This window comes from Trachemys scripta, chromosome 9, assembly GCF_013100865.1.
Source record: "Trachemys scripta elegans isolate TJP31775 chromosome 9, CAS_Tse_1.0, whole genome shotgun sequence".
NCBI classification, from domain to species: Eukaryota; Metazoa; Chordata; order Testudines; family Emydidae; genus Trachemys; species Trachemys scripta.
The window spans coordinates 1168143-1194094 of record NC_048306.1 but is presented as its reverse complement, the minus strand read 5'-3'; the positions used below and the strand labels follow the sequence as shown (position 1 = coordinate 1194094).

At 57.0% G+C, this 25952-nt stretch overlaps 1 protein-coding gene across 2 annotated transcripts in view; it reads left to right on the top strand.

Annotated features, from left to right (window-relative positions):
• GDPD2 (glycerophosphodiester phosphodiesterase domain containing 2) overlaps positions 1-22384 on the top strand; it is a 28136-nt gene extending 5752 nt beyond the window's left edge. For both annotated transcript variants that reach the window (XM_034782123.1, XM_034782122.1), the window contains exons 2-16: positions 785-934; positions 2469-2572; positions 2841-2934; positions 10234-10293; positions 11411-11509; positions 11994-12087; positions 12944-13089; positions 13695-13777; positions 17210-17360; positions 17971-18186; positions 19439-19590; positions 19805-19952; positions 20116-20198; positions 20800-20828; positions 21328-22384. In XM_034782123.1, coding sequence (XP_034638014.1) covers positions 830-934; positions 2469-2572; positions 2841-2934; positions 10234-10293; positions 11411-11509; positions 11994-12087; positions 12944-13089; positions 13695-13777; positions 17210-17360; positions 17971-18186; positions 19439-19590; positions 19805-19952; positions 20116-20198; positions 20800-20828; positions 21328-21380 — 1617 coding nt within the window. In that variant the 5' untranslated portion in view covers positions 785-829 and the 3' untranslated portion in view covers positions 21381-22384. The remainder of the gene's footprint in view (positions 1-784; positions 935-2468; positions 2573-2840; positions 2935-10233; positions 10294-11410; positions 11510-11993; positions 12088-12943; positions 13090-13694; positions 13778-17209; positions 17361-17970; positions 18187-19438; positions 19591-19804; positions 19953-20115; positions 20199-20799; positions 20829-21327) is intronic.
• The last annotated feature ends 3568 nt before the right edge of the window (positions 22385-25952 follow it).

Genomic DNA, 25952 nt, shown 5'->3' with positions numbered 1-25952 from the left:
GGCGCAGGCATGGGGGCCTGAGGGGATCCCAGCTCCCTTCACTTGCATGGAATTAACGGCCAAGGCAGAAATGCCAGGCCCTCCCAGGCAGCTCTGCCCCGGTGCTCAGGGCAGCTGGGAAGTGGGACGTAACTTGGGGCTGCTGTGAGTGTCCCCCTTGGGGGCTTGGTGAGCATGCGGGACGGCTGCCAGAGCCCCCTAGTGACATGCAGCGAGCTGTGGCTGTTGTGGGAGAGCCGAGGGGAACGGCAGGGGCCTTGGCGTGTCCAAGGGCCAGGGCACATGGGCATGTGCCCTGTGCATGCACTGAGCCCAAAGCAGCGCAGGCCAGGGCCCTGCAGACAGGACCCTGCAGGGGGTCACTCAGTCACCCCCCAGGAAGACCAGGCCTGGGCCAGGCAGGGGTGCTCCAAATGAAGCAGCTGCCCAGGACAAACCTGGTGAGGGGCCCCGCCCAGCCCGGAGATCCTCCCTACCGTGGCTGACGCATGAAGCTCTCCGCTCCCCCCCGGGCATGGGGTGGGCACGGCTCCATGCTGTGCAGCTGGCTTGGGCTTGCCGGGGCTCGCTGAGCGCGGGGGGCGGGAGGAGAAGCCTGCTAAGCTGGTTAGGCTACACCGGGTATGTTCCTGTTTGCCTCTTGGCCTGGCGCCCGTCCTCTGCGTCTCCACCACGCGGGAGCTGGCTGGCTGAGCCCCCAGCGATGCCCAGTCACGGGGGCCATGCAGGCCCCTGAGCACAGGCTGCCCGGTCCCACCCTCCCACGTGCTCTCTTCCCCTGCAGGAGGCCTGACCCCGCAGTGCGGTGCTGGGGACGCAGACCCGCCACATGGCGAAGGGCCCCGGCTGCTGCCACGGCTGTGCCACCTGCCTGCTTGGCCTGTACAGCTGCCGCTGGGCCGAGAACAAGAGGAAAGGCCTGAGAACAACCAAGGTGAGTGGGTGGGAGCAGAGCCGAGCTTGGGCCCTTGGCCTGCCCCTCACGCCGTGCCGCACGGGGAGAGCCTGGGCCTCCTCATGGGGGGCTGGGGTCCCCTCTTGGGCAGAAGGCATCTCCCTGTCCACTGCAGTGCGGCAGGTGGGGGGGCCCTCGTGGCCCAGGCTGTGGGTGCTGGGCAGCAAGCGCACCTGTCCTCACGCCCACGGGCAGCTCTCCGTGGGGCACAGGGCAGCAGGTGCCGGGCCACAGCAGCACTGCCCCGAGGGGGGTGCTCAGACATTCCCCTCTGCTCGAGGCAGAGCTCTGCCAGGGCTGGGAGCGTCGTCAAACGCTGGGCCGGGGGCGCATGGCCCATCCCGTGCTCTGGGGGTAGGGGGTCAAGTCTCCTCTGGCACGGCTGCATTTCCTGGGAGCAGTGGTGATGTTAGACTCGCTCCCAGCCCTGCTGGGCTCCTGCACCCATCCCGCACCACAGACCGCCCACAGCCTCCTGCGCATGCCAGGGTCCCCAAGGCCCTGCAGTGCTGGGGGGCTGGGAGATCCCAGGGGCTCTGCAGGGCTGGGGCTGTTGGGGGATCCCAGGGGCTCTGCAGGCTCGGGGGCGGGGGACCCTGGGAGCCTCTGAGGCCTCTAGCTCCCATGGGTGGGGCTGAGTAGCAGCTTGTCCCATCTTGTTGGGAATTTGAGAACAAACCCTGATTAGAAACGTGCCCCGCTTGGCGGCAGCAGCAGTTCCCTGGGTGTGAAGCATGTGGGGCTGGCCTGAGGGCAGAGGACACCGTCTCTGGGTTGGTCCCTGCTTACACTGCTTGGGTAGGGCACCCGGGCTGCCAGCACGCCCACATGTGCTTAGTAACAGCACTGGAGGCTCTGTGCTTCCACCCAGGGTGTAACGTACCTGGTAGCCGCACAGGCAGGGCTTAATTTGTACCGAGCTGGGGCGGTACCGAGCGGCCGGGGGCATCCGTTATGAATGTCAAATACTTTTTTTAGCCCCAGCTCCTCTTCCATTGCACAAGGCGCTGAGGCCATGCGGAGGGGAAAGACGGGCCCCAGGTCACACAGCAAGTCGGGGAGGGGCTGAGAATAGAACCCAGGAGTCCTGGCCCCTGCTGTAAGGACTATTCCAACCCTAAGCTGTTTGAACCCCCACTCGTTCTTATGGAACTCCTGTGTCTGTGCCTGCCCCATTTGGGGCTGTGGCTCCATCCTGGCCTGCTCCGGCCTGTCCCCGATGTGGGTAAAACAGCCCCCCTGGGTGGTGATCACCACCCTCTTTCAGGGCTTGGGGGAGGTCCTGGCACCTCTTCCCACTGTAGCGTGGAGGCAGGGGCGGGCAGAGCACAGAGCCAGGGAAGCAGCCGTGATGGCCTTTGGCACACAGCTGGCAGACAGGCGTGGGGCCAGGCTGCCCTGGGCTCTCCCGCGGAGGCTCTGCATGCCCGGGTGGCTGATAGCTGCGCTGGAGGGGCCAGTGCGTGGCCGGTAGGAGCCTTGCAGTCTCTTACGTGTCCGCTTTGGTTTTCAGTGCGACTGTAGCTGGTTCTTCTTCCTCTTCTGCGTCTGCTTCTTCGCACTCGTATGGCTCTACCATGCCCTCATCCTCCTCAATGACTTCCACAACTTCAATGAGTACGTACCTGTCTGGACCTTCCCTGCCCCCCCCCGTCTGTCCCCCCCCCCCCTCCCCCCCCCCCCCCATTACTCCCTCCCCCCACTGTCTGCCTCCCCCAGCACCTGGCACCTCCCTTCCCCACCCTCCGTGTCCAGCACCTCCCTTCCCCATCCCCCACTGTCTGCCTCCCCACCCAGCACAAAGCAGCTCCCTTCCCCACCATCTGTGCCTGCCCCTGGTGCCCCCAGCACCCAGCCTCGTCTGACTGTCCCCTCTGCTTGGCAGGTTCCTCTTCAGACAGACGCAGTGGTGGGTAGACTGGTCCCTGCCCCTGCTCGGAGTCACGGTGCTGCTGGTCACGTATTCGGCCCTGCTGCTGGTAGGTCCTGCTCTCTGGGGCCCTTGCTGCAGCCTACCCGCTGGAGACACTGCTCCAGATCTGCTGTGCTGAGCTTGCTCAGGTCCTCTGCTCTTTGGAAGCTTCTGAACGACGCTGATTGGCCTGGGGCCCTGGGGCCGGGGCCCGAGGGGGTGGGCTGGCCTAGGGCCCTGGCTGTCTGAGCAGGGCCCTGCTCTCTGAGATCAGAGAGTCCCAGGAGGGCTGCTGGGCGGGGGCTCAGGAGCTGTCCTTGCAGGAAGCTGGAGAGGGTATCCTAGAATTATAGGAGTGTAAGGGTCCTCGAGAGGTCATCTAGTCCAGTCCCCTGCGCTCATGGCAGGACCAAGGATTATCTAGACCATCCCTGTCCGGTGTTTGTCTAACCTGCTCTTAAACATCTCCAATGATGGAGATTCCACAACCTCCCTAAGCAATTTATACCAGTGCTTAACCACCCGGATAGGTAGGAAGTTTTTCCTAATGTACAACCTAAACCTCCCTTGCTGCAATTTAAGCCCCTTGCTTCTTGTCCTAGCCTCAGAGGTTAAGAAGAATTGTTCTTCTCCCTCCGCCTTGTAACAACCTTTTATGTACTTGAAAACTCTGATCATGTCCCCTCTCAGTCTTCTCTTTTCGAGAGTAAACAAGCTCCGTTATTTCAATCTTCCCTCATGGGTCATATTTTCTAGGCCTTTAATCATTTGTGTTTGCTCTTCTCTGGACTTTCTCCAGTTTGTCTGCCTCTTTCCTGAAATGTGGCGCCCAGAACTGGACACAATACTCCAGTTGAGGCCTCATCAGCACAGAGTAGAGCGGAAGAATTACTTCTCGTGTCTTGCTTACAACACTCCTGCTAATAGGTCCCAGAATGTTTGTTTGCTTTTTTTGCAACAGCATTACATTGTTGACTCATGTTTAGCTTGTGGTCCACTATTGTTAGCCAAATGGGTTCATTTCCCCCTGGAGCTGCCCAATTATCCCAAGGAGGCACGGGAGTCTAGAAGACGGCTTCAAGTTCTTTATTGATCAGTCAGCTGAGTAGGTGTCCCCCTCGACCAATGCCAGAAGGAGGAACACAACTTACAAGCGCAGAGCAAGCCTTTTTTATACACAGTAACAAACAACTTAGCGTGCATACATTCTGCTAACCTATGGAATTTAAAAATTCCTTTCTAAGAGTAAACAGGATACGTCTGTTGGACTTCCTTGATTGATTGTTTTGTATACGTATAGGCGGAAGGCAGCCTCTTGCCTGTGGGGAGCAGCTGGGAAAATAGGCAAATAGTTGACCTTTGCTCTAACAAGGTTCTCCCCCCTTAAAAAGCATTTTGAGAGCTCTATGGCCCCCAATCCTCAGTCTTCACCGGCTGGTCAGTGCCATCATTTGTTGATATACAATTTGATTAGTCATTCGTCGGACTAACACAACTAAACAGGGAGCAAAGCAAGCTAGGATTAGTAGGGTTGATTGATCGGCCAAAAGGTCAAGAGCCGCGGCTGTTCGGTTGGTTAAGATTTCCAAAACAGCCTGTAACCTTATTCGATTTAGGTTATAAATAGGTTCTCTGGTTGTTCAAAATATAAATAAGTACCTGGCCCTAAAGGTCCCCCCCCCCAGTTGTAAAAACCTATTTTCCCAACCATAATAGTGATGGAAGTACATAAGCAGAAATATGAACAATAATTTCATTATCTTTTCCTAAACAGACCCGTTAGTCTGTCCAGCTGCTGGTATTCCCAGGTGGAGTCTTCACCTGTGCCACCCCGGGCGTCCGGAGCCGGGGTGGGCAGAGGGCCGGTGTCCTCTTCCACTGACTCAGTTTCCAGGTTAGGGTTCAGAAACCATTTTACCCATGTATGGTGCGTCCATTTGTCACTCCCAAGAATTTTAACTGCAGCTTGGCTGATGAGCGAGATAATGTGCGGGCCGTCCCACCGTGGTGTAAGGGGGTCGCGCTTCCACTTCTTGACAAGGACCTGATCACCGATCAATAAGAGCCACTAGCTCTGCCGCTTGGGCGGACAAATTAGGGCTAAGTTTAAACTTGTGTATTTCTTTGTCCTTAATTACTACTGCTGCTCTGGTATACCGCTTGCCATCTATCACATAGCTGGACCCGTCAACGTACCCTTCAATTTCAGGGTCGGGCCAAGGCAAGTCCGAGAGGTCAGGGCGGGTTTTGGTTTCCTGTTGCAAGACTTCAATACAGTCATGAGTGGGGCTGGTCTCATAGGAAACCCGAGGGTCGGGCAATAGGGTAGCTGGGTTGAGGGAGCTAACTGTCCTAAAGGTTAAGTTAGGGGCTAGCAAGAGCCCTACTTCATATCTGGTATGTCGACTGGGATTTAGATGCTTTTCCCCAGCGCCTGTCCCCAGTATTTGAGGCACCCCGTGGGGGACCACAACCTCAGTGTCCCCCCCCAGGGTCAACTTTTCAGCCTCCTGAACAAGGAGAGCAGTGGCTGCAACGGCCCGTAAACAGGCAGGCCACCCCTTGGCGACAGGGTCCAGCATCTTTGAGTAGTATCCAATGGGTCGCCAGGTTGGTCCCGACCTTTGGCACAGAACTCCAGCAGCCACCCCTCCCCTCTCGTGAACGTATAGGGTGAATGGTCTCCGGGGGTCTGGGAGGGCTAGAGCGGGAGGCTGAACCAAGGCTTCTTTTAGCTCTCGAAATGCTTTTTCCATCTTTCTGGTCCACGTCCAATGGAGCAGACCACCTTTAGTTACAGATTCATACAGTGGTTTGGCTCTTCCCCCGCAGTCAGGGATCCAGAGCTGACAGAAGCCAGTCAATCCCAGAAAAGCCCTTAATTCTCGGGGGCTCCGGGGTTGGGGGCTATTAAGTATCACCTGGATTCTTTCTTTACCCAGACTACGACTTCCCTGGCACAAATGATACCTGAGAAAAGTGACCTGCTGCTTAACCAGTTGGGCTTTTTCCTTTGAGACCTTATACCCCTGTGCCCCAAGGTAATTAAGGAGCTCTATAGTTTGCTCTTTATAGGCTGCCTCTGTTTCAGTACTTAAGAGCAAATAGTCGCAATACTGGACTGTTACATGAAGGGTGTTTAGCCAGGAATGGGGCGAGGTCCCTTCTTAACTGGCTGCCAAAAATCTCGGGTGCACAGGTAAGGCCTTGTGGGACAACGGTCCAAAGGTATTGAGCTTTGTAGTGGGTATCGGGGTCCTCCCACTCAAAGGCAAACAGTCTCTGAGACTCCAGATCAAGGGGGATGGAAAAGAAGGCATCTTTTAAATCTATGACAGAGAACCAACTGTGATTTTTGGGAACTTGGCCCAGAATAGTATGGGGATTTGGGACAACTGGATAGGGGGCTTCTATTAACTTGTTAATCTGTCTTAGGTCCTGGACCAACCGATACTGCCCATTAGGCTTAGGCACCCCCATTATCGGAGTATTGTATGGGGACGTGCCTTCCCTGAGCCACCCGCACTGCAGAAACTTCCGAATCAGAGGTTTTAACCCGATTCTAGTGGTCAGCTTAAGAGGGTATTGTCGAATTCGGGCCGGGTTGCTTCCTTCCTTAAGGGAAATATGCACTGGTGAAGCATTCCGGGCCCGAGCGATGCCTCCCTCCTCCGCCCAAACCTCAAGGTTAACCCCTGACAGCTGGCTCCCTTCATTCCTCCCCTGGCACTCCGGGAAGTGATTTCTAGCGCTTGTCAGGGCCATCTGGTAGTTGGAGGATTGCTGTTTAGGAAGTCTAACTTCCATAGTCCCATTGTCGAACGAGATCTCCGCCTGCAGTTTAGTAAGGATATCTCGTCCAAGCAGCACGATGGGGCAAGAGGGGCTGCAAACTGGTGGGAAATTGGACAGTCCCCTATTTTCACTAGGAGAGGCAAAGTTTTTTCCAAAGCTGTAGTTTGTCCCTCTATCCCTTGGACCATGGCACGTCCCTGAGCTCTACCTCGGGGAGCCTTATTAAGGGGGAGCAAACTAAGAGTGGCCCCAGTATCAATAAGGGCTTCAATTGGGCGGCTCTCCACTTTAATTTTTACCGTGGGATTCAGGCTAGCAGCTTGTGCTGTCAGGAGGGACCGCTGGGTCCCCCGGACCCCCTATGGGGAAGACTCCTCCCCTGAACGTCCTGTACTGTTGTAGAGAATGGGAAGGGACGGGGTTTTATCTTTACGTTCCTTTCCCATGGCCTGTCGCCGGGGGCATTCATTCTTCCAGTGCCCCTCTTCCCTACAGATAGCGCACTGATTTCGACCCAGGCAGGGGCCCCGCCCCTTCCCCGGTGGCCCTGGCCGTCCCTTAACTTTGTCAGCTTAAGCCTCAGACCCGTCAGCGGCACTCATTCATCTTTCACACAGATCCTTTAATCAGTTACAATCTCTGTTTCCAACACACCATTAAGAGGAGAAACAAGATTACCCTTCCTATAAACAAGAGTAATCCCTGAGGTTGCTGCAAGTCCCAATAATTGTTAAGAACGGCCCATGGACTTGTGGAGTTAGTTACGTTACTCATTTGCCGTTATTTGCTTACCCTTTAACCAAAAACACAACAACAAGACATTTACAAAGCTACAATGTTAATATACCTTCCCGTATACAGGGTGCCTAGGGGATTTCCACCATCCAACTCATGGTCGGGGGCGTTATTCCTCAAACCCAGGAGGTAAAGGCACTTACCGCCCAAAGTGGCTGCGTCCGGCAGTCAGACTTCCCCTCCTTCTGAAGCTGTCTTGCCTCCATGTCCTTCAGAGTTCTCTTCAGAGAGGACGCAGCCGCCCCAGCCGATTGTGATGATCCGAGGCCCGAGCAAACCAACAGCTCGAGGTGGCCACTCCTCGGAATCGCCCTCGGCCGTCGGTCAGTGCCCTCTACAGGGAGAGAAGTCCTGGCGGAGTCGCCATTGTTAGCCAAATGGGTTCGTTTCCCCCTGGAGCTGCCCAATTACTCCAAGGAGGCACGGGAGTCTAGAAGACGGCTTCAAGTTCTTTATTGATCAGTCAGCTGAGTAGGTGTCCCCCTCGACTAATGCCAGAGGGAGGAACACAACTTACAAGCGCAGAGCAAGCCTTTTTTTATACACCGTAACAAACAACTTAGCGTGCATACATTCTGCTAACCTATGGAATTTTTAAATTCCTTTCTAGGGGTAAACAGGATACGTCTGTTGGACTTCCTTGATTGATTGTTTTGTATACGTATAGGTAGAAGGCAGCCTCTTGCCTGTGGGGAGCAGCTGGGAAAATAGGCAAATAGTTGACCTTTGCTCTAACACTATGACCCCCAGATCCCTTTCCGCCGTACTCCTTCCTAGGCAGTCATTTCCCATTTTGTATGTGCGCAACTGATTGTTCCTTCTTAAGTGGAGTACTTTGCATTTGTCCTTATTGAATTTCATCCTATTTACTTCAGACCATTTCTCCAGTTTGTCCAGATCATTTTGAATTTTAACCCTATCCTCCAAAGCACTTGCAACCCCTCCCAGCTTGGTATTGTTCGCAAACTTTATAAGTGTGCTCTCTATACCATTATCTAAATCATTTATGAAGCTATTGAACAGAATCAGACCCAGAACTGATCCCTGTGGGACCCTGTTATGTCCTTCCAGCATGACTGTTAACCACTAATAACTACTGTCTAGGAATGATTTTCCAACCAGTTATGCACTCACCTTATAGTAGCTCCATCTAGGTTGTATTTCCCTAGTTTGTTTATGAGACGGTCATGCGAGATAGCATCAAAAGCCTTACTAATGTCAAGATATACCACATCTACTGCTTCCCCCCCACACACACCATCTACAAGACTTGTTACCTTGTCAAAGAAAGCTATCAGGTTGGTTTGACACAGTTTGTTCTCGCCAAATCCATGCTGACTGTTACTTATCACCTTATCTTCTAAGTGTTTGCAAATTGCTTGCTTATTTATTTGCTCCATTATCTTCCTGGGTACAGAGGTTACGCTGACTGGTCTGTAATTCCCCAGGTTGTCCTTTGCCCTTTTCCAGTCATCTGGAATCTCTCCCTCTTCTATGACTTTTCAAAGATAATTGCTAATGGCTCCAATCTCTCCTCAGACAACTCTTTGAGTATTCTAGGATGCATTTCATCAGGCCCTGGTGACTTGAAGACCTCTAACTTGTAGTTTTTAACTTGTTTTCCTATTTTAGCCTATGATCCTATCTCATTCATTACATTAGATGTCCAATCGCCACCAACCTGCTTGGTGAAAACCGAAACAAAGAAGTCATTAAGTACCTCTGCCACTTCCACATTTTCTGTTATTTCCCTCCCTGCCCCCACATTGAGTAACAGGCCTACCCTGTCCTTGCTCTTCCTCTTGCTTCTAATGTATTTGTAGAAGGTTTTCTTGTTACCCTTTATGTCTCTAGGTAGTTTGACTTGCTTCCCATGGGATCTTACCTACCAACTCCGAGTTTGCTAAAGACTGCTTTCTTGAAATCCATTGTCTTTATTGTGCTGTTCTCATTCCTTAGAATCATGAACTCCACCATTTCATGATCACTTTCACCCAAGCTGCCTTCCACTTTCAAATTCTCAACCAGTTCCTCCCTATTTGTCAAAATCAAATCTAGAACAGCCTCCCCCAAGTAGCTTTCTTCACCTTCTGAAATAAAAAGTTGTCTCCAATATATTCCAAGAACTTGTTGGATAATCAGTACCCTGCTGTGTTATTTTCCCAACAGATGTCTGGGTAGTTGAAGTTCTCATCACCACCAAATCCTGAGCTTTGGATGATTTTGTTAGCTTTTATTTTTTTTTTTCTCCAAAAAAAAAAAAAAAAAAAAAACCTGCCTCATCCACCTCTTCCTGGTTTGGTGGTCTGTAGTAGACCCTTACCATGACATCACCCTTGTTTTTTACCCCTTTTATCCTTACCCAGAGACTTTCAACAAGTCTGTCTCCTATTTCCATCACAACCTCCGTCCAAGAGTATACTCTTTTTTAATATATATAAGGCAACACCTCCTCCTTTTTTTCCGTGCCTGTCCTTCCTGAGCAAGTTGTACCCATCTATACCAATATTCCAGTCCTGTGTATTATCCCACCAAGTCTCTGTGATGCCAGCTATATCCTAGTTGTGTTTATTTATTAGCATTTCGAGTTCTTCCTGCTTATTCCCCATACTTCTCGCATTAGTATACAGACATCTCAGATACCGATCTGATTTCCCCCTGCCCCAGTTCTGTCTTCTCTCTCCTTTATCCCTGCTCTAACAACCCCCCAAATTCCGACCCTTCTCCCAGGTCTCCATGTATTCCAGCTCCAGCATCTCCCTTGTTCCTCTTGCAGGTTCTCGCTCTGTGCCTGCAGCTCTGTGGCCAGCCCTTGAAGTTGCATTGTCTGCACAAGGTAAGGGCCAGCTGGCTCCTGACACTCGGTGTATCCTGCACATCCCATCCCCACCCCAACTAGCATCCAAGCCCTGCCCCAGCCCCCGGCGCCTCCACACCCTGTCCTAATGGGTGTGTTTCTCTTCTCGGGGGGGCGAGAGCTGCTCCGGGGGACAGCACCTGGCATGGTCAGCCCTGGGTGGCCCCCTGCAGTGGACCACACCCCTCCCCCCCCGCCCCCAGAGGTCTCACTTTTTTCCTCCAGGGTGAGCCATGAGGCTTCACTGCCCCCTTAGGCCCAACCCCTGTGGCTCCAGCCCTCCTGCTTCCCACTGTGAGATCTGGTCAGCCAGTGCCGCTGAGACAGACTCCTGGGAGAGACTGGGACCTGCTGCAGGGATCAACGCACCCAGCCAGTATCCGTAGTGATGCTCCGAGTGGGGCCAGCTGGAGCACGTGGGCAGGGTCCGTGCAGAGCTGAGGGCTAAAGCCCAGCCCAGCCCGCTCAGCCACGCTTGCATGAGCGGGCTGCAGAGCCCTGACTCACTCTTCTCCCCCAGGCCGCCTGCCCCTGAGCTGGGGGATGGCGCAGAGAGATGGGGGAAATCCTCTCCCTCTGGGTCGCTACACATCCATGTCCCGGTGACGGGGTTCGCTGTCCTCTTCTTGGACTCCCCATTGATGCGGGGTCGGCCTCAGCCAGTCTTTCCACTGAGGCATCCCGGGTCAGACAGCCGGGTGATATTCATCCTGATGTCTCTTAGCCTGCCCTGAGAGCAGAGTCCTGCCCCCGACCCCTCTGCACTGGGTAACCATATGAAATGGAACCCTGAGGCACACGTCGCATTGTGTGCCACACACAGTAATATTACAGACCATTTCCCCCTTTGCCACGGGGAGTTGAGCTCAGCGTTTAACCCAGGGCAGCGGGGCTCCAAGGGGGGAGGGGCCCAGCATATGCAGGGTGAGGGCAGGAGCAGGGACCCCAGCTGCAGGGGTCAGCTCACCCTGCCCACGGGAGGGTAGGCCCCGGCAGGGTCCCCGGCTGCTCTGTGGTGTCCAAGATGCATCTGGTCCTAACTGCCCTGTGCCCTGCTCTTTCTCCTCTCTCCCCCCCCCCCCCCCCCCCCCCCCAGTGCCTGCTGATCCTCACTGCCCTGGTCGTGGCCGCGGCCTTCGTCGCACTCGACGTGAAGTGGACTGAGCAGTGGCAGAGCGCACGCATCTCTCTGCAGGTGAGAGCAGAGGCAGAGCCCTTCCCATGGCCCAAGGCTCTCCATATGGCAAGGGGGAGGGGATCCTGTGGTTAGCCCCAGCAAGGTTTGGCTGATTCTCCCACCCGGCCTGTCTGACTCCTGCAGCTCCCCCCTGCAATGGGCCCTGTGTCGCTCCAGGCTAGGGCCCTCCGGGGGCTACACGGCCCTGATGAGAATAAATAGCCCCTCCCAGAGCCCTGGGGCAAAGCCGCCTGGCTCCCAGAACCTGTCCCTCCTCCATTCACTCCTCTTGGTGTGGTCACTTCAAACCCAGCAATGCCAGCCACTGGGCAGCCCAGCCCAGCAAGGGGGAGCCCTGAGGGGCCGGCTGTTCCTGGCAGGTGCAGGGAAGCCTGGCATGCGGGGTGGGCTGCTGGGAGCTCTCGGTCGGTGTGTCTGATGGGAGCATGGAACCGGCGTTCGTAGCTGGGCACTGAGTGGTGCTGGTGTGTCTGCCCCACAGGCAACAGGCCCCTTCCTGCACATCGGAGCCGTGGCAGGCGTGACGCTGCTTGCCTGGCCTGTGGCCGACTGCTTCTATCGTACTCGCCGTGCAGGTATTCCTGGGGTGCTGAGCAGGGGTGGGGCCATGGGGACTCGGCTTTTGGGTCAGTTCGTCCTCCCACATCTCCCCTCTGGTGCTGAGCAAAGGCTGGTCTGCATCCTGCCGCCGGCATGCAGCTGCCCTGATGTCATAGCCCTGCTGCGCTGTGGTGCCTGCTCCCCAGGGCTGCACCCAGAGATGGGCCATAAACACTGTCCCAGCAGGACCCCAGAGCTGTCCCGGCACCGCCTCACCTGAGGATGGGCTAGTGCCCAGCATTTGCCCTGAAAGCATAGGCTGGGAGGCTCTCCCTTTGTTCTCAGCCATGCGGGGTCTAGGACATGCGGCAGGGGGTTCCCCTTCCCTCCATGCACACACGTCCTAGCCAGCACCCCCATGGCTCAGTCCTTTCCTGGACTGGGAGCTCTGCAGGGCTGGGGCGGCTGCCTCAGGACAGCCGGGAGTCCCAAACGCCAGCGACCGTCTGGGCAGGGGCTATGTGGGCAGTGCCCTGGCGGGACGGGTCTGTGCAGGCCCAGCCACGCAGCGCTGTTGGGTGCCCAGAGCACACCCGGCCCGGGGCTGCCCACACACCTAAGCTGGCAGCTTGGCACAGTGCAGGGTGGCCAGAGGCACCTCCGAGCCCCTGGCTAAGGGCTGTTCTGCAGGGGGCACCTATTTCCATGGCTGGGGAGCAGAGGGGGGACCTTTCGCTCCCTAGTCTCAGGCAGGGGTGGGAAGCCCCCCCCCCACACACACACACACGCACTGCAGGGGGAGCAGCCCTGGCTAATCCCTTCCCACCTCCAAGTGCCTGTGGTGAGGCTGTCCCTGACCAGGCTCTGCCATGTCCGTGTGACTGTCTGCAGCCCCCAGGGTGCTGCTCCTGCTGGTATATCTGGGTGTGACAGCTGCGCTGTACCTGGCTCCCCTGATGATCTCCTCGCCCTGCCTCATGGAGGAGAACCAGCTGCCCCCCAAACCAGCGCTGGCCGGGCACCGTGGGGCCCCCATGGTGAGTAACCTGTGCCCAAGGGCAGCTGCCCTTCCCTCCCCTCCCTGCTCACACCTGAGTCACAGGCAAGCAGGTAACCCCCAGAGAGCCATCTCCAGTCTCCACAGACCAGCTCGGGGAGGGGAGTCCTTGCAGCCTGCCCTGTGGGTAGCCAGGCTGGACAGGGTGTGGGGCATGGTTGGGAGGGGCTGAGGCAGTCCTCGGGGTTGAGCTCTCACACGTGGGGCCAGGAGCTAATTGGGACGTGTTTCTTCTGGGTAGACCTTAACCCCAGCCCTGGGCTCCCCCCCCCCATACCCCTCAATCCCAACCTGCAGCCCCCCTGCTTGCCAGCACTGGGGTCCCCCCCCATTCCTGCCTATGCCCCTCAATCCTGCCTTGCAGCCTCCTGCTGTCCCAGCCCTGGGTCTCTCCTGGGCAGAGCTGGGAATTCAGCTACTTCCTGAAATCCCACCACTGCCTTCGAGTGAGCCCAGCAAACTCACTGCATGTCTGAGTCCAGAAGTTTCGAACCCAAGACTCAGCCCAGTGGGGCAAGTGCCCGATGCGCTGCACCCCTGCCCCACCCAAGCTTGGTTTGCCTGTGCCATCTCTTCCTTGTCTAGCTGGCTCCAGAGAACACCCTGATGTCATTCCAGAAGTCAGTGGGCTGTGACGTGCGTGTGTTTGAGACCGATGTCATGGTGAGGTAAAGCAACATCCGGGGTCTCCAACGGGAACGTGTGCTCAGCTCGCCTGCCCCAGCTCCCCGAGCCCCAGGCCTCTGCTCGCTGCCCCCTCTGGGGTGAAGGGAGCAGCTCCATGATAGGGCAGGTGTCTCCAGGCCCCAGCCTGGGCTTTGTGAGAGTCCCTCCTCTCCTAACCCCTCGCCCATTCCTTCTCCCCCCCCCCCCCCCCCAACGGAAGCTGAGCCCAGCTCAGCTTCTGGTGCTCTGGCCTGGTGCCCCACCCTGCTCAGTCCCCATTTCTTGGGGAGAGACACGGGGCTCCCCTCCCTGGCCTGCAGGGCCGGATTAACCTTTTGTGGGCCCCCATGTAGTCGTTTTGGGCTCCAAGTGTGGGCCTGGTGTGGCAGTCCCATTGGTGCCATAGTATACCCGGTACTGAATCTCAGAGACCTTCTTCATTTTAATCACACACCTCCTACAGGACTATCTGCATTGCCACACACAGCTCCCTCAGCCCCCAGTTCTTCTCACTCAGCCGTACCCATGTGGGCAGAACTTTCATAGTGATCAGGGAAAGTCCCCACAGATTTATCTCCTTCCTCATTCAGACCTTCTCTAGCCATGTCCCAGTACCCCCCTATGTCACCAGTCACTGGATGTGGCTCTGGTCTCAGCTCAGAGTTCCACAGCCAGTGGATACCTGATCAATTCCGACAAATCCCTCGCTCAGCCCCCATCCTGCCATGTGAGCAAGCCACCTGCAAACACCATTTCCCCAACGTGAGGACCTAGCCCTTGGGAATGGAAGACACCAGCCTTTCTCCCTCTGCTCCCAGCTACATGCTAGTCTATTACCTGGTCACCACCACCTCTCCCCAGGCTTGTTTCCTCTCTACTTTGGACATGCTCCCCACCAGCTGGGGCTGTTCTCCCGCTCCAAGCCTGACCTGCTGCCTCTTTCCTATGGGTGACCTCTGTTCCTTGAGGTTAACTCCAGTTTCTTTATCTGCTCTAGCTTAATGGCCCCGGTAGTCACAGAGCCACCTGCAGCTTCTCTGGCTATAGCCATGGCGCCAACTTCCAGAGGCCAGCCTTGGATAGCTGCAGCTCCTAGTCAAGGGAGGGGTGGCAATTCCAAGGCTGAGCATGCTTGAACCTTGCAACGGCGGCACTAGGGACTCTAAATCCTCAGCGCTGGCCCTAGGCAGTTGCAGACTCTGCAGTTAGGCGCTTCCCTCCTCTAGGCCCTGGCTTTAAGTACCTGAGATGCCCATCACCTGCAGCAGAGGCCACCAATTCCCACGCACCCCTCAGCTAGCACATAGTTGAGCACAAAGTACAGCCTGGATGATTTTGGAGACTGGGGTGCCAGGAGGTTCCGATCTCTGAGCAGCAGCTCTGCAACAAGCTCACATGCCCCCCCTCTGCTGTGGGATCAGGATGCTATGAAGACAGTGGAGTTACCCAGTGTATAACCAGTTCTGTCCAAAGCCCGTTGAAGACAGTGGGAGTCTTTTCATTGTCTTTAATGGGCTGTGTATAGAAGCAAAGGACCCCATTCTAGACTCGAGGAGCAAAGTGGTTTACTATCGTAACAGGAACGTCTCACGTTACCTAGTGAATAAGCAACACCTCCTACAGCACCTAACTTTTTCTGAGAGGCTTCCCACCCAATTACTAAATGTGAACCTGCTTAGCTTACAAGGGCTGAAAATATCAGGTGGTATGGTCACAAAAGCAAGGCACTTCTGAATTCAGTAGGAATTTTGGATGTGCACAGAACAGACAGGACTGGTTCCCGCATGGCTACAGAACTGCAGTAAAGTGGAACAATTTTCAGCTTGTGTGATTGGAGGATATCTGGATCCATATTATAAGACTGTCCTACATAAATGAAGAAAAGTTGAGGTGCCTTTATTATTCTTTTGTTCCTCTCTTTCTTTCTATGGCGAATTTGCCAATGCAATATCACTGTCTTCCTTTTAAAGAAACAAAACTTAAAAAAAAAAAAAAGGTAATGGCTGTTGAAAATAACAATTCCAGTCCTAGTTAGCACTGGGAAGACCCCAGCATTTGTTGCTCAATTTTATCCTACTTTTTCTACAGCAAGTTACAGTGGATCCACATATTTGATTTGGGAGAAATGAAGTAACAGCTGCCCAAATTGAGCTTGAGCACTCCTGAATTTTTGAGGGGTTCAAATCTGGAGGGCAGGTGCTAGATTCCCTTTCTGAATATTGGATAAATCTGGAAAGGAAAAGTCAATTTCTGCTTCCATGGCTCAGAAGTGGAAAACCTCCTGCATACCTGGTAAAGCTGCCCAGGTGCTCTAGTAGAGCCTCCCCTCCCTTACTTTTCATTTTAACTTCTCCTAGTGGGGTCCACATACCTCCCCTGCTAGGCTTCAGATAGAGAGGTGCAGTGTCCATTCATTCCACCTAGTTCCTTCTTTGGGGGCTGCCAGGCGAGGTCACACCAGCATCCCTAATCCAGTCTGGGGAAGTCTTCTGAGGGTGATATCTTCTACTTAAGGTGACCAGATGTCCTGATTTTATAGGGACAGTCCCGATTTTTAGGTCTTTCTTATACAGGCTCCTATTACCCCCACCCCTGTCCTGATTTTTCACACTTGCTGTCCGGTCACCCTACTTGTTCCCCACTCACCCTGCCACCCCCTTCTAGCAGCCAGCTCCCCACCCACAGCAAGTGCATGGGGTCCCCGCTTCCCCACTCCCTCCCCCTCCCTTTCCTGAGGATAGCCGCCACAGGAATGCTGGGAAATGTAGTTCCTTCCCTGCTCCAGGGCCGGCTCTCTAGGCAGGGAGCTGGCCAAGGAACTACAGTTCCCAGGCTGGATCCCTGCTGCCGCTCCGGGAAGCGTGTTCTGGGCCCCTTTGGCCTTTGGCCCTTGGCCCGGTGCCATGGTGAATCTGGTGCTGCTGGCCTGTGAATGGGGTGAGGGTGGGACTTGGGACAGGCCGGGGGGGGGGGGGGGGGGAAGGGCTGATAAGTGACCAGCTGCTGCCATTGCAGCACCGAGCACGGACTCTGGTGCCACAGAGGGTCCTGTGGCACCTTTAAGGCTAACAGAAGCAGTGGAGCATGAGCTCTCGTGGGTGCACTTGCATCTGAAGTGGGCATTCACCCACGAAAGCTTATGCTCCAATACTTCTGTTAGTCTTAAAGGTGCCACAGGACCCTCTGAATCTGTAAAAAGCAACAGACTAACAGGGCTACCCCTCTGATACTTGACTCTGGTGCGTCTGTCTCTGGCTCTCAGCCCCACTCCCCTATGGCCCCACGTACTGGGACACACATGGCAGGGTCGGGGGGCTGCTGGGCTGATCCCTGGCAGAGGTGCCAGGGCGATCAGGTTGGGGGGAGGGGTGCAAACAGCCCATGATGCTGCATTGGGCAAGGTCCTAACTACCCCCCCTCCTGCCCCTTGCCAGTGCTGATAGGGTCCCCTTCCTCATGCACGACGAGACGCTCACCCGGACCACCAACGTGCAAAAGGTGTTCAATGCCCAGGCCACCATGAGCGGCACAACCTTCAACTGGACGGATCTCCAGCAGCTCGACGCCGGCAGCTGGTTCCTGGAGGTCAGGCCCCCCTCCTCGGGGCGTAGTAGGGCTTCTGCATGGCCTGGCCCTGCGCTGCCCTGCAGAGGGCTCTGCCTGCTGCGCTGATCCAGGCTGCTCTTGGCAGAGCCATGGGGCCAGCCGCTCAGAGCCCTCCGGGGTTCCCAGGCCCTGGAGAGTTTTGCCTCTGCAGACTATAGTGCCTCTCGCTGTGGGGTGAGGGTGGGGGGCTACCTTCCAAGCCTCACTGCTAGAGCTGGGAGTTGCTGTGACCTTCCGGAGGCCTGGGGAAGGCTGGCTGGGAGGGGTGAGCCGTTCCCTGGCTGTGCTGTTTGGCTGGGCTCGGTGCCTGCCTACACAGCGATGCTTTGGTTAGCACCCAACTCCTGCAGGTGGCAGGGCGACCTGTCCTCCCTCTGTGCCCGCGCCCTGGGGTCTGAGCAGCTGCTCTGCTGTGCTAGTGAGGGGCAGTGAGCACTGGGGGCGCTGTCGGCGCGAGGGAGAGCACCCTGTGCCTTTGGCGCTGGGAGATGGTGTTGAGTGGGCAGTGTGGGAGGCCAGGGCCCTGGGGTCAGCTGTGAGCACTGCCCCCCACGTGGGCTAGCTGCTGACTCTGGCCTGTCCCTTCCAGAGGAATCCGTTCCACTCGGTGCAGGGCCTCTCCAGCGAGGCGCAAGGCCAGGCGCGGGCACAGAAGATCCCGTCTCTGGAGCAGGTGCTGCAGGAGGCCAAGCAGCACAACATGTCCATCATGTTCGACCTCCGGCCTGAGAACCACACGGACTACCAGAGCTTCGTTAACGTCACCGTGGCGACCATCCTGGACTCGGGCATCCCGCCGCAGCTGGTGAGCCTGGCGCTGCCCCTGGAGTCTGACGCCTGATGGGCAGCCGGAGGAGGGAATGGCTGAGCATCAAGGCCAGACGTCCTCCCCCAGGGGTCCCTGAGCCTGCCCTTTACCAGCGGTGAGCTCCCCTCCCGACAGGGCGGGTCAGACCCACCTGGTGCTCTAGAGTCTCCCTGAGCGTGCTCAGTCTGCCCTTGCCATGATCCCAGGTACCCTGAGCGCCACAGCACCCACACGTCACACACGAGATGCTTGAGCGTGTCCTCGCCTGTTGCAGGTCCAGCCCTGACCCGTGTCCACGACAGGCTGCCAGACAAGCTGCTGCCCTGTGCCCGTTCCTAGTGGCCTGGGGTGCTTTGTAGTTCGGTTAATGGGCAGGGAGAGGAGTAAACTTACTTGGAACTCCCTGCTCAAGTGCCACGCCCCCCCCCCCCATGTGTAAACAGGGACTCAGGAGAGCCCTGGCAGTGAGCCAAGTTGGTGAGGAAGCAGGAAAATCCACGAACAAGCTGCCACCTTCGTACTCCCTGCTGCTACCACACCCTGCAGCTCCATGGTTCCCTGACGCTACAGCCTCACTTTCATTCCCTCCGCCCCTAGCCCTAGCCCTAGCCCTTGGGTGCTGGGTACATGGCCTGCTGAGACCAGCCTGGCAGCTGGCTTCACTGCCCCTTCCTGCTCCTGCTCACCGGTTAGGGGAGAAATTGTTTACTTTGCAGACAGAACATGCCCTGGAGTAAAGGGCCTGTGGGCTCTCTGCCCGGTGGGTGCCCTCTGCCCATGACCAGGGCACTGGGACAATGTGTACGGTGGGGGGGCTGAGAGCCATTGAACCAAACTGTAAACGCTGCATATGATGGAAAGCATGTCAAGCCAGGGGGTGCTGCACCCCTAGTTCCAGCACCTGTGCCCAGGACTCGCTGGGTGCAGGGGCTCTGAAGGGGTTGTTGGGGCTCTGAGCCAGCCCAAAGTCCCAAGCACATCTTGGCCGGTTCTAGCTAGCCCCCATCATGCCTCGTCCAGGTCTGTCACTCCCAGACCTGCTGGGGGAGACTCCCACGGCAGGTGGCCTGATGGGGACTCTGCTGGGGCCAAGAACCAGATGGGTGCACAGAGAGGGGGCTTGGTAACTGCTTCCACTTGGATGCACACATCAGTGCGGCTGGCCCTGCAGCCTGGGTCCCAGAGCACAGCGAGTGCCCCCTGGTCTCCCAGCTCACACCAGGCCTGACTTCCTCCCCCACCCCCCTAGATTCTCTGGCTGCCCGATGGGTTCAGGGAGCAGGTCAGACAGCAGGCACCAGGATTTCAGCAAATCTACGGTCTGAAGAACAGCTGGAATGAAACAGAGTCTCCACTGCGACTGAACCTGCCGTACCAGGACGTCAGCACAGAGCAGATTGGGTGAGAGCCCCTTGTCAGGGTGCGGAGCACAGAGCAATGGCGCCTCAGCCCCGCAGAGGCGAGTCTAGCTCCCGACTGTGGCCACGTACACACCCTGACGCCACAGCTGGCAGTAGGACTCGAACCCCAAGTACGGGGAGCGCTGGGTGGGAGCCAGGCTTTCCCAGTTCCTGCTGGCCTGTGCCACACTAACGAGGCTCCATCCCCTCCACAGCCGGTATCGCCAGGACAACGTCTCCGTCAATCTGTACGTGGTCAATGAGCCCTGGCTCTTCTCCGTGCTGTGGTGCGCGGGGGCCGGCTCCGTCACCACCAACGCCTGCCAGGTGCTGAAGGAGATGAAGCGCCCCCTCTGGCTGCTCGTAAGTGACCCTACCCTGGGTGGCGCTGGTAGAGGCTGCATGCCCTGAGCCCGCCTGGCCCGTCTGCACTACCACACCCCAGTGAGGGGGTCAGGGGGTGCTGCCAAGGCCTGTTCTGCCGGGGTCCCCATTGAGCTACTCGTCCTATCTTGTTGCCTTGCAGCCCCGCAACACTTATCTGATGGTCTGGATTGTGATCGACTGTGTCTCCTTCCTCCTGCTCCTCTCGGCCTTCCTCCTGCTGCAGTAAGTTCAGCCTCTTCTGGGCTCCCGTAGCTGTCCATGGCATAGGAGGCCCCATGTCTGCTGCCCTCTGGGTGAGCTGTAGGTAGGGCAGGGTCTGCCCGGCCAGGTGCTGCTGCCATCACCCATCCACCCTCTTGATCTGGGGGAACTGCTCCGCAGTGCTGGGAGCCCACTTCTCCCACTTTGCACTGCGCTAACCTGGGACACAGCGGGCTTGGAGGTAGCTTTCCTCCCTGGCCTCTGCCGTGAGCCTGGCCCTGAGCCGCTCCATCCCACTGCTGTGGGACTTGGTCACAGCTTATTGGCCCCCACCTATACGCTGAGCAAGGTGGGCCTGGCATGGGAGCCCTCCAAGGGGACTCGTGTGACACCATTGCCCTGGGACCCTCCATGGCTCACTAGGGTTTGCAGGCACTCCCATCCCGTTCCAGCCATGGCAGCAGGGCCTCTACCAACTCTGAGTTCAAACCACAGTGGCCAAGTGATGGGGCAGAGCCCTGGGGGAGCGGCCCTGGCCCTGGGTGTGGGCTGACCTCTCTGTGGAAAGGACTGAATGCTGACTCGCTCTCCTGAGTGAATTTCAATCCTGTTTGCTTTCCAGGAAATGCTCCAGGAGAAAAGAACCGTCAGGTAATGGGCCCCTGCTCCCCACCCTGCTCCCCCCTTAAGTCCCTCTCCTCACCATGCCCTTTTGCTCCTGGTCTTTCCCCCTCCCTCTTCCTCTCAGATCACTGTCTCTCTGCTCACCTGCAGGGCCAGGCCCTTGCCACAGCTTAGCTCCCAGGGGCTCTCCACACCCCAGGCTGGGGAGCTTTCAGGGGGCTCTGCCAGGAGGACAGCCTGGGCCCAGAGCTTAACTCCCCTGACAGAGAGAGGGAGCCGCACCTTCCCTCCCCTCCACTCCCACCAGCCCTGTGGGGAAAAGGGGAGGGAGCCCAGCCAAGGGAGTTCCCATCCTGCCTGCTTCCCTGGCAAGTGCTACTCCCTGAGATGATGGGAGTGTAGGGGGGCCAGGTAGCGCCTCCTGCAGCAGCTGCTGCCTTCCACCCCACGATTGTTGCTGGGCTGGGGCAGCCCTGGGGAGGGCAGAGGCTCCTGGAATGACCCTTTCTCCCATTTGGTTCCCCAGAGTCCAAGTCGGACGTGCTGCTAACGAAGATCAACAGTCTCATGCAGGAATGACGCCCAGCCCCGCGGTGCCTGGTGGTGGAGGGGTTTGAGCTGGGCACAGGTGGTGGTTAGCAGGGAGCACCCAGACTTGCTCCTGCCAGCCTTGAATGCCCTTTCCTCTGCAGGGCCCTTTCCAGGCTGTGGGTGCCCCACAAACCCTCTGTCTCTGCCCTGTTCTGCAGGGGGCTGGGGCTGGGTTTATCCTGCCCCCATGGGCACATCTCCCCTGCAGGTCAGGGGCCTGTGCAGAACCCCCTGGTGATGGGTCTGTGTCCTAGAGTAGACAGGCGTGCGTTCCCCTGCCCACGGGGACAGAGCTGGGGGTGGACACCGAGATCTTGGCCTTGCAGCCTCCTGGGGCTGTGGGAACAGATACTTGGTTGTGACCTGCTGTGCAGGGGCACTTGAACCACAGCAGGGACCAGTGCAGCTGCTGCTGCTGTGAACTGGCTTTTCCTGTCTCCTGAAGCGTGAGAGAGGCTGCTAGGCGCCTGAAGGGTTTCCTTTACAGGGAGCCAGGTTTAAAGCCTTGTGCCATAGGGGAGCCTAGGACTAGATTTGAGCTGTGTCTGGGGAAAGGTGAAAGGGCAGGGGCGCATCGTAGGCCCGGGCAGCAGGGCTGCAGCGTGGGGATCCTAGTGCAGCAGGATGGAAACGAAGGGTCCCTCACTGAGCAGAGGAAGCCCGTTATCCTCCTTGAGCCTTTGACACTGGCCGCTAGGCAGGTGTGCGGGATGCAACAGTAGCCCAGCCCCATGAGACCCCGACCCTGCTTGTCTAGTGGAAGAGATGGGGTTCCCCTTTGGAGGGGATCGTGTGGGGGGCTGTCTTTCCATAGAGAACACAGGTGCTGGGTGAAGGCCCCCAAAGCACCATCCCTGGACTGGGTGTGACGCTGTCCTGCTGGGGAGGGGGTGTGCTGGGGCATGAAGTGCAGGGGTCTCAGCAGCATGTCTATTTTACTTGTTCTTAATTATGTATGTTAATAAACTGACCCAATTGGATAAAAAACCAAACAACTAGCATGTCTGAGCTGATTCTGAACTCCCCCAAAGGGACCCCTGGCTCTAGGAGCTGGCATCCGTCAGCTCTTCGGGGGCAGGCCCTGTCTCTCGCCTGTCTGGAAAGCCCCGGGCCCAGCAGGGGTGCTATACCAATTAGATGAGGAATCCCTGCTTATACTAGTGAGGTCAGTGTCAAGCAACAGCTCCGAGCCAGGGCCTCACCACACTGAGAGTGAGTAGGGGAGATCCTAGCTCTGCGCTGGGCCTGCTGGGGGCCTGGGCTCCTCCCATCCCTGCTCCATGCTCTGCTTTCCCCATCTGCAAGAGCCGGAAGCTGCAGCAGGCTGGAAGGATTAGTTGATGGTGGGTGGTCAAGTGCTGCCTCTGCTGGGATGTGCAGAGTCATTGATGGCAGCCCTGAGCAGTTTGCTCAGCAGGGACAGAGTGCCCACAACAGCGCCAACAGACACGTGCTCTCACTGAGCAGTGCCCCTGACTTTGGGTACCCACCTCAGGCCTGATTCCCAGGGGTCCATCAGGATCTGTAGGAGCTTGGCACGTCTGCACATCAGGCCTGCGGTGGGCATCAGCATTAGGAACTACTTTTGGGAAAACTGGCCCTGTCCGTGGGTAAGGATGGGAAAAGCAAACACGGGAGCTGTGCTATCTGTGTTCTGTCACCACCACCTAGTGCCAAAACGAGGAACTGGCACCTCTTGTTACTGCAGCGTTGTAGCCGGGTCGGCCCAGTGCCTCGCCCACCTTGTCTCTAGCTATCCTATGTTATTGAACCAACCTCTGTTAGTGAGAGACAAGCTTTGGAGATCCCTCTGTATCTGACCTATCTGTCCTCCTCCTCGAAGGAAACCTGTGCACGACCTTCAACAGACGAGCCAGGGAGCTTAAATTCATAACTGGACTGAACACAGACACTGGAGTTATGGCTCGTTACAATGATCTTTAACCCACTAACTCCTCTCTTGGTCCCGTGGCTGTGGGATGTTAACAGGCCCCTGTACCTTGACTGGTGCCTTAGCATATGTGCCAGCTTAGCATAAGTCATTATCTGTTCCCCTTTGTACTGAGCTGGGACACGGAGTTCCTTTCCCAGGCCTGGACACGAGCTCCCTGGAGCGCCAAAGTTTTGTCTCTCACCAACAGAAGTTGGTCCAATAAGAGATTCCCTCACCCCCCTAGAGTTAAAACACTCCAAGCTGGGGGGAGGGAGAATGGAGTGGGAACAGACCCAGCGGTGACAAGTGTCAGTTTTAAAGTTGTTTCCAGTACAAGCTGTGACTGCAGCAGGTCTAAGCATGCAGGGTTGGGGCTGGAGCTGGGCTGTGGGCCTCTGCCTGAATCAACGGGCCTTTGGGGGAGTGTGAGCACAAGGAGGGAAAGGAGGAGGCCCCTGACAGCAAAATCTCTAGGACCCCTGTCGACCTGCCTCCTTGCTCAAAGCGTGGGAGTCTGTGTGACTAGTAAGAGCCCAGCTTCAGAGAAAATAGGTCTGAATTTAGCAGTGTGCAGAGGTACTGAGTGTGCACCTCAGAAGCTGAAGTTGTGAATGGTCTGGCCTCCAGAACACTTTCCAACCTATGCAGGCAACTTTCCAAATACTCTGAGTTCCTGCTGTACTCCCTGTAAAATGCTCTCTGCACCGGGGAGCTGGCTCTCCTCCATCTCTTCTCGAGTGTATGGAGTTCTGATGCCTTCTGTTTTCTACGTACTGCACCTTTCAATGGCTAAGCCCCTCTCTCTGTAGGAAGGTTCAGCAACCATCTTGTTCTCAGTTGCTGCAGCTCGGTACAGAGGAGAGATGAACACTGTGAGGGACAGTTTGCAGACAGGGCCGGCTTCAGGCACCAGCGAAGGAAGCAGGTGCCTGGGGCGGCACATCTGGGTCTTCGGCGGCAATTTGGTGGCAGGTCCTTCACGCCCTCTCTTCCTTTCCAGTGGCATTTCGGTGGCAGCTCAATCAGGGTTGTGGTTTTTTTTTTTTTTTTCTTTGCCGCTTGGGGTAGCAAAAAAGCTGGAGCCGGCCCTGTTTGCAGAGGCAGTAGTGGGGAGGGGGAACCACCCCTCCTTGCTAGATCCATCCTAGGCTCTCCCTGTACCCCTAGGCCACTGCCCAGCATGCTTAGGCACCCTGGGCAGCTACCTTGCTCTGCTGTACTCTAAGCTGCAGCTCTCGATCCCAGTCCAGTCCAACTGCTGCTCTCTCCATAGCAGTGGTGTCCTGCTACCTCCGCCTAGCTTATGGGGTCTTATTGTCCCAGACTGCAGCCCTGCACTTTGGCAGCCCGCTGTCCCTGCGTGCCTCCTGCTGGGGCCTCCAGCTAAAAGCTGTGATGATGGCACCCTGGCTTCCTGCTGCGCTACTTTTGAGTTCGTTCTCTCTCCCTCTCCATACCCTTGAACAGAGTGTTAACCAGGCTTGTTGTAGGAAAAGTTGCTGCCGCTCAGTCATCACACTGTCCATCTTCCCCTCCCAGTTCTGCCCCTAGGGGCTGGAACTAGGGTGCTGGGGGAGCTGCTGCACCCCCTGACTTGAAGTGGTTTCTATCATATGCAGGGGTTACAGCTTGGTTCAATAGCTCTCAGCCCCTCCACTGTACACGCTGTTCCAGTGCCCCTAGTTCTGCCTCCCTTTCACCCCTCGATCCTGACCTTCAGCCCTGGACTCCCCTGTCCAGAGCTCTGCCAGTGCCCCCCAGGCCTGACCCATAACACCCCCAACTCCCCCACCCCCGTTATCCCAGCCCTAGGCTTCCCCCAGCTCTCCTAATGGTACGCACGTGCTGAGGGGGCCCCCCACACACACACCTCTGACCCTTAATTCCCAGACCAGCTTGCACTAGTTGGGGTGAGGTCAAATTATGTGAAGTGATTTTTGGTGAAGTCCTCTTAGTGCAGAGGCCCCCAACCTGTGGGGCATGCTCCCCTGGAGGGCACAGAGGAATGTTTGGGGGCGAGCAACTGGGGCCTTGGCCAGCCCCTACAGGGTGATTGCGGGTGTGTGTGTGTGTGCCACCCAGCTCTGCTCCCAGCCCTGCCCCGAACTGTGGCCCCAGCCTCTTACCCCTGCCTGTGTCCCACCCCCCTGCCCCCCGAGCTGCAGCCCCACTTCCAGCCCTGGCTTGGGGGCGGGGCATGGACAGGGGTAATGCGGGGGGGGGGCATGAGGTAAAAAGTTTGGGGACCACAGCATGAGGGTGACCAGCGGGCAAGTGTGAAAAATTGGGACACTTTTTTTTTTTTCTGCGGGAGGGTGTGACGGGTGTCAATGTAGGCAAAGCCCCTAACATTGGGGTGCCCGGTCCCCCAAAGTCCCACCCCACTGGCTGCAGGGCCTGGCTTCCCTCTCCTCTGGCAGTGCCGGGGTTAATGTCTGGCCTGGCCCAGCCCCACCTTTAGAGCCAAGCCCTGAAGTGCTGACAAAGGCGGCAGGGCTGGGCCAGGCCCGGGTCCAAGGGGCTGTGCGGGGCCAGGCCCCCCTTCCCCGGCAGCACAGGGCCCTGCTGCCAGCACTGCAGGCCAGCCCTCCTCCATGGCTGGGCCCGCCCCTGAGCCCAGCCCGGCC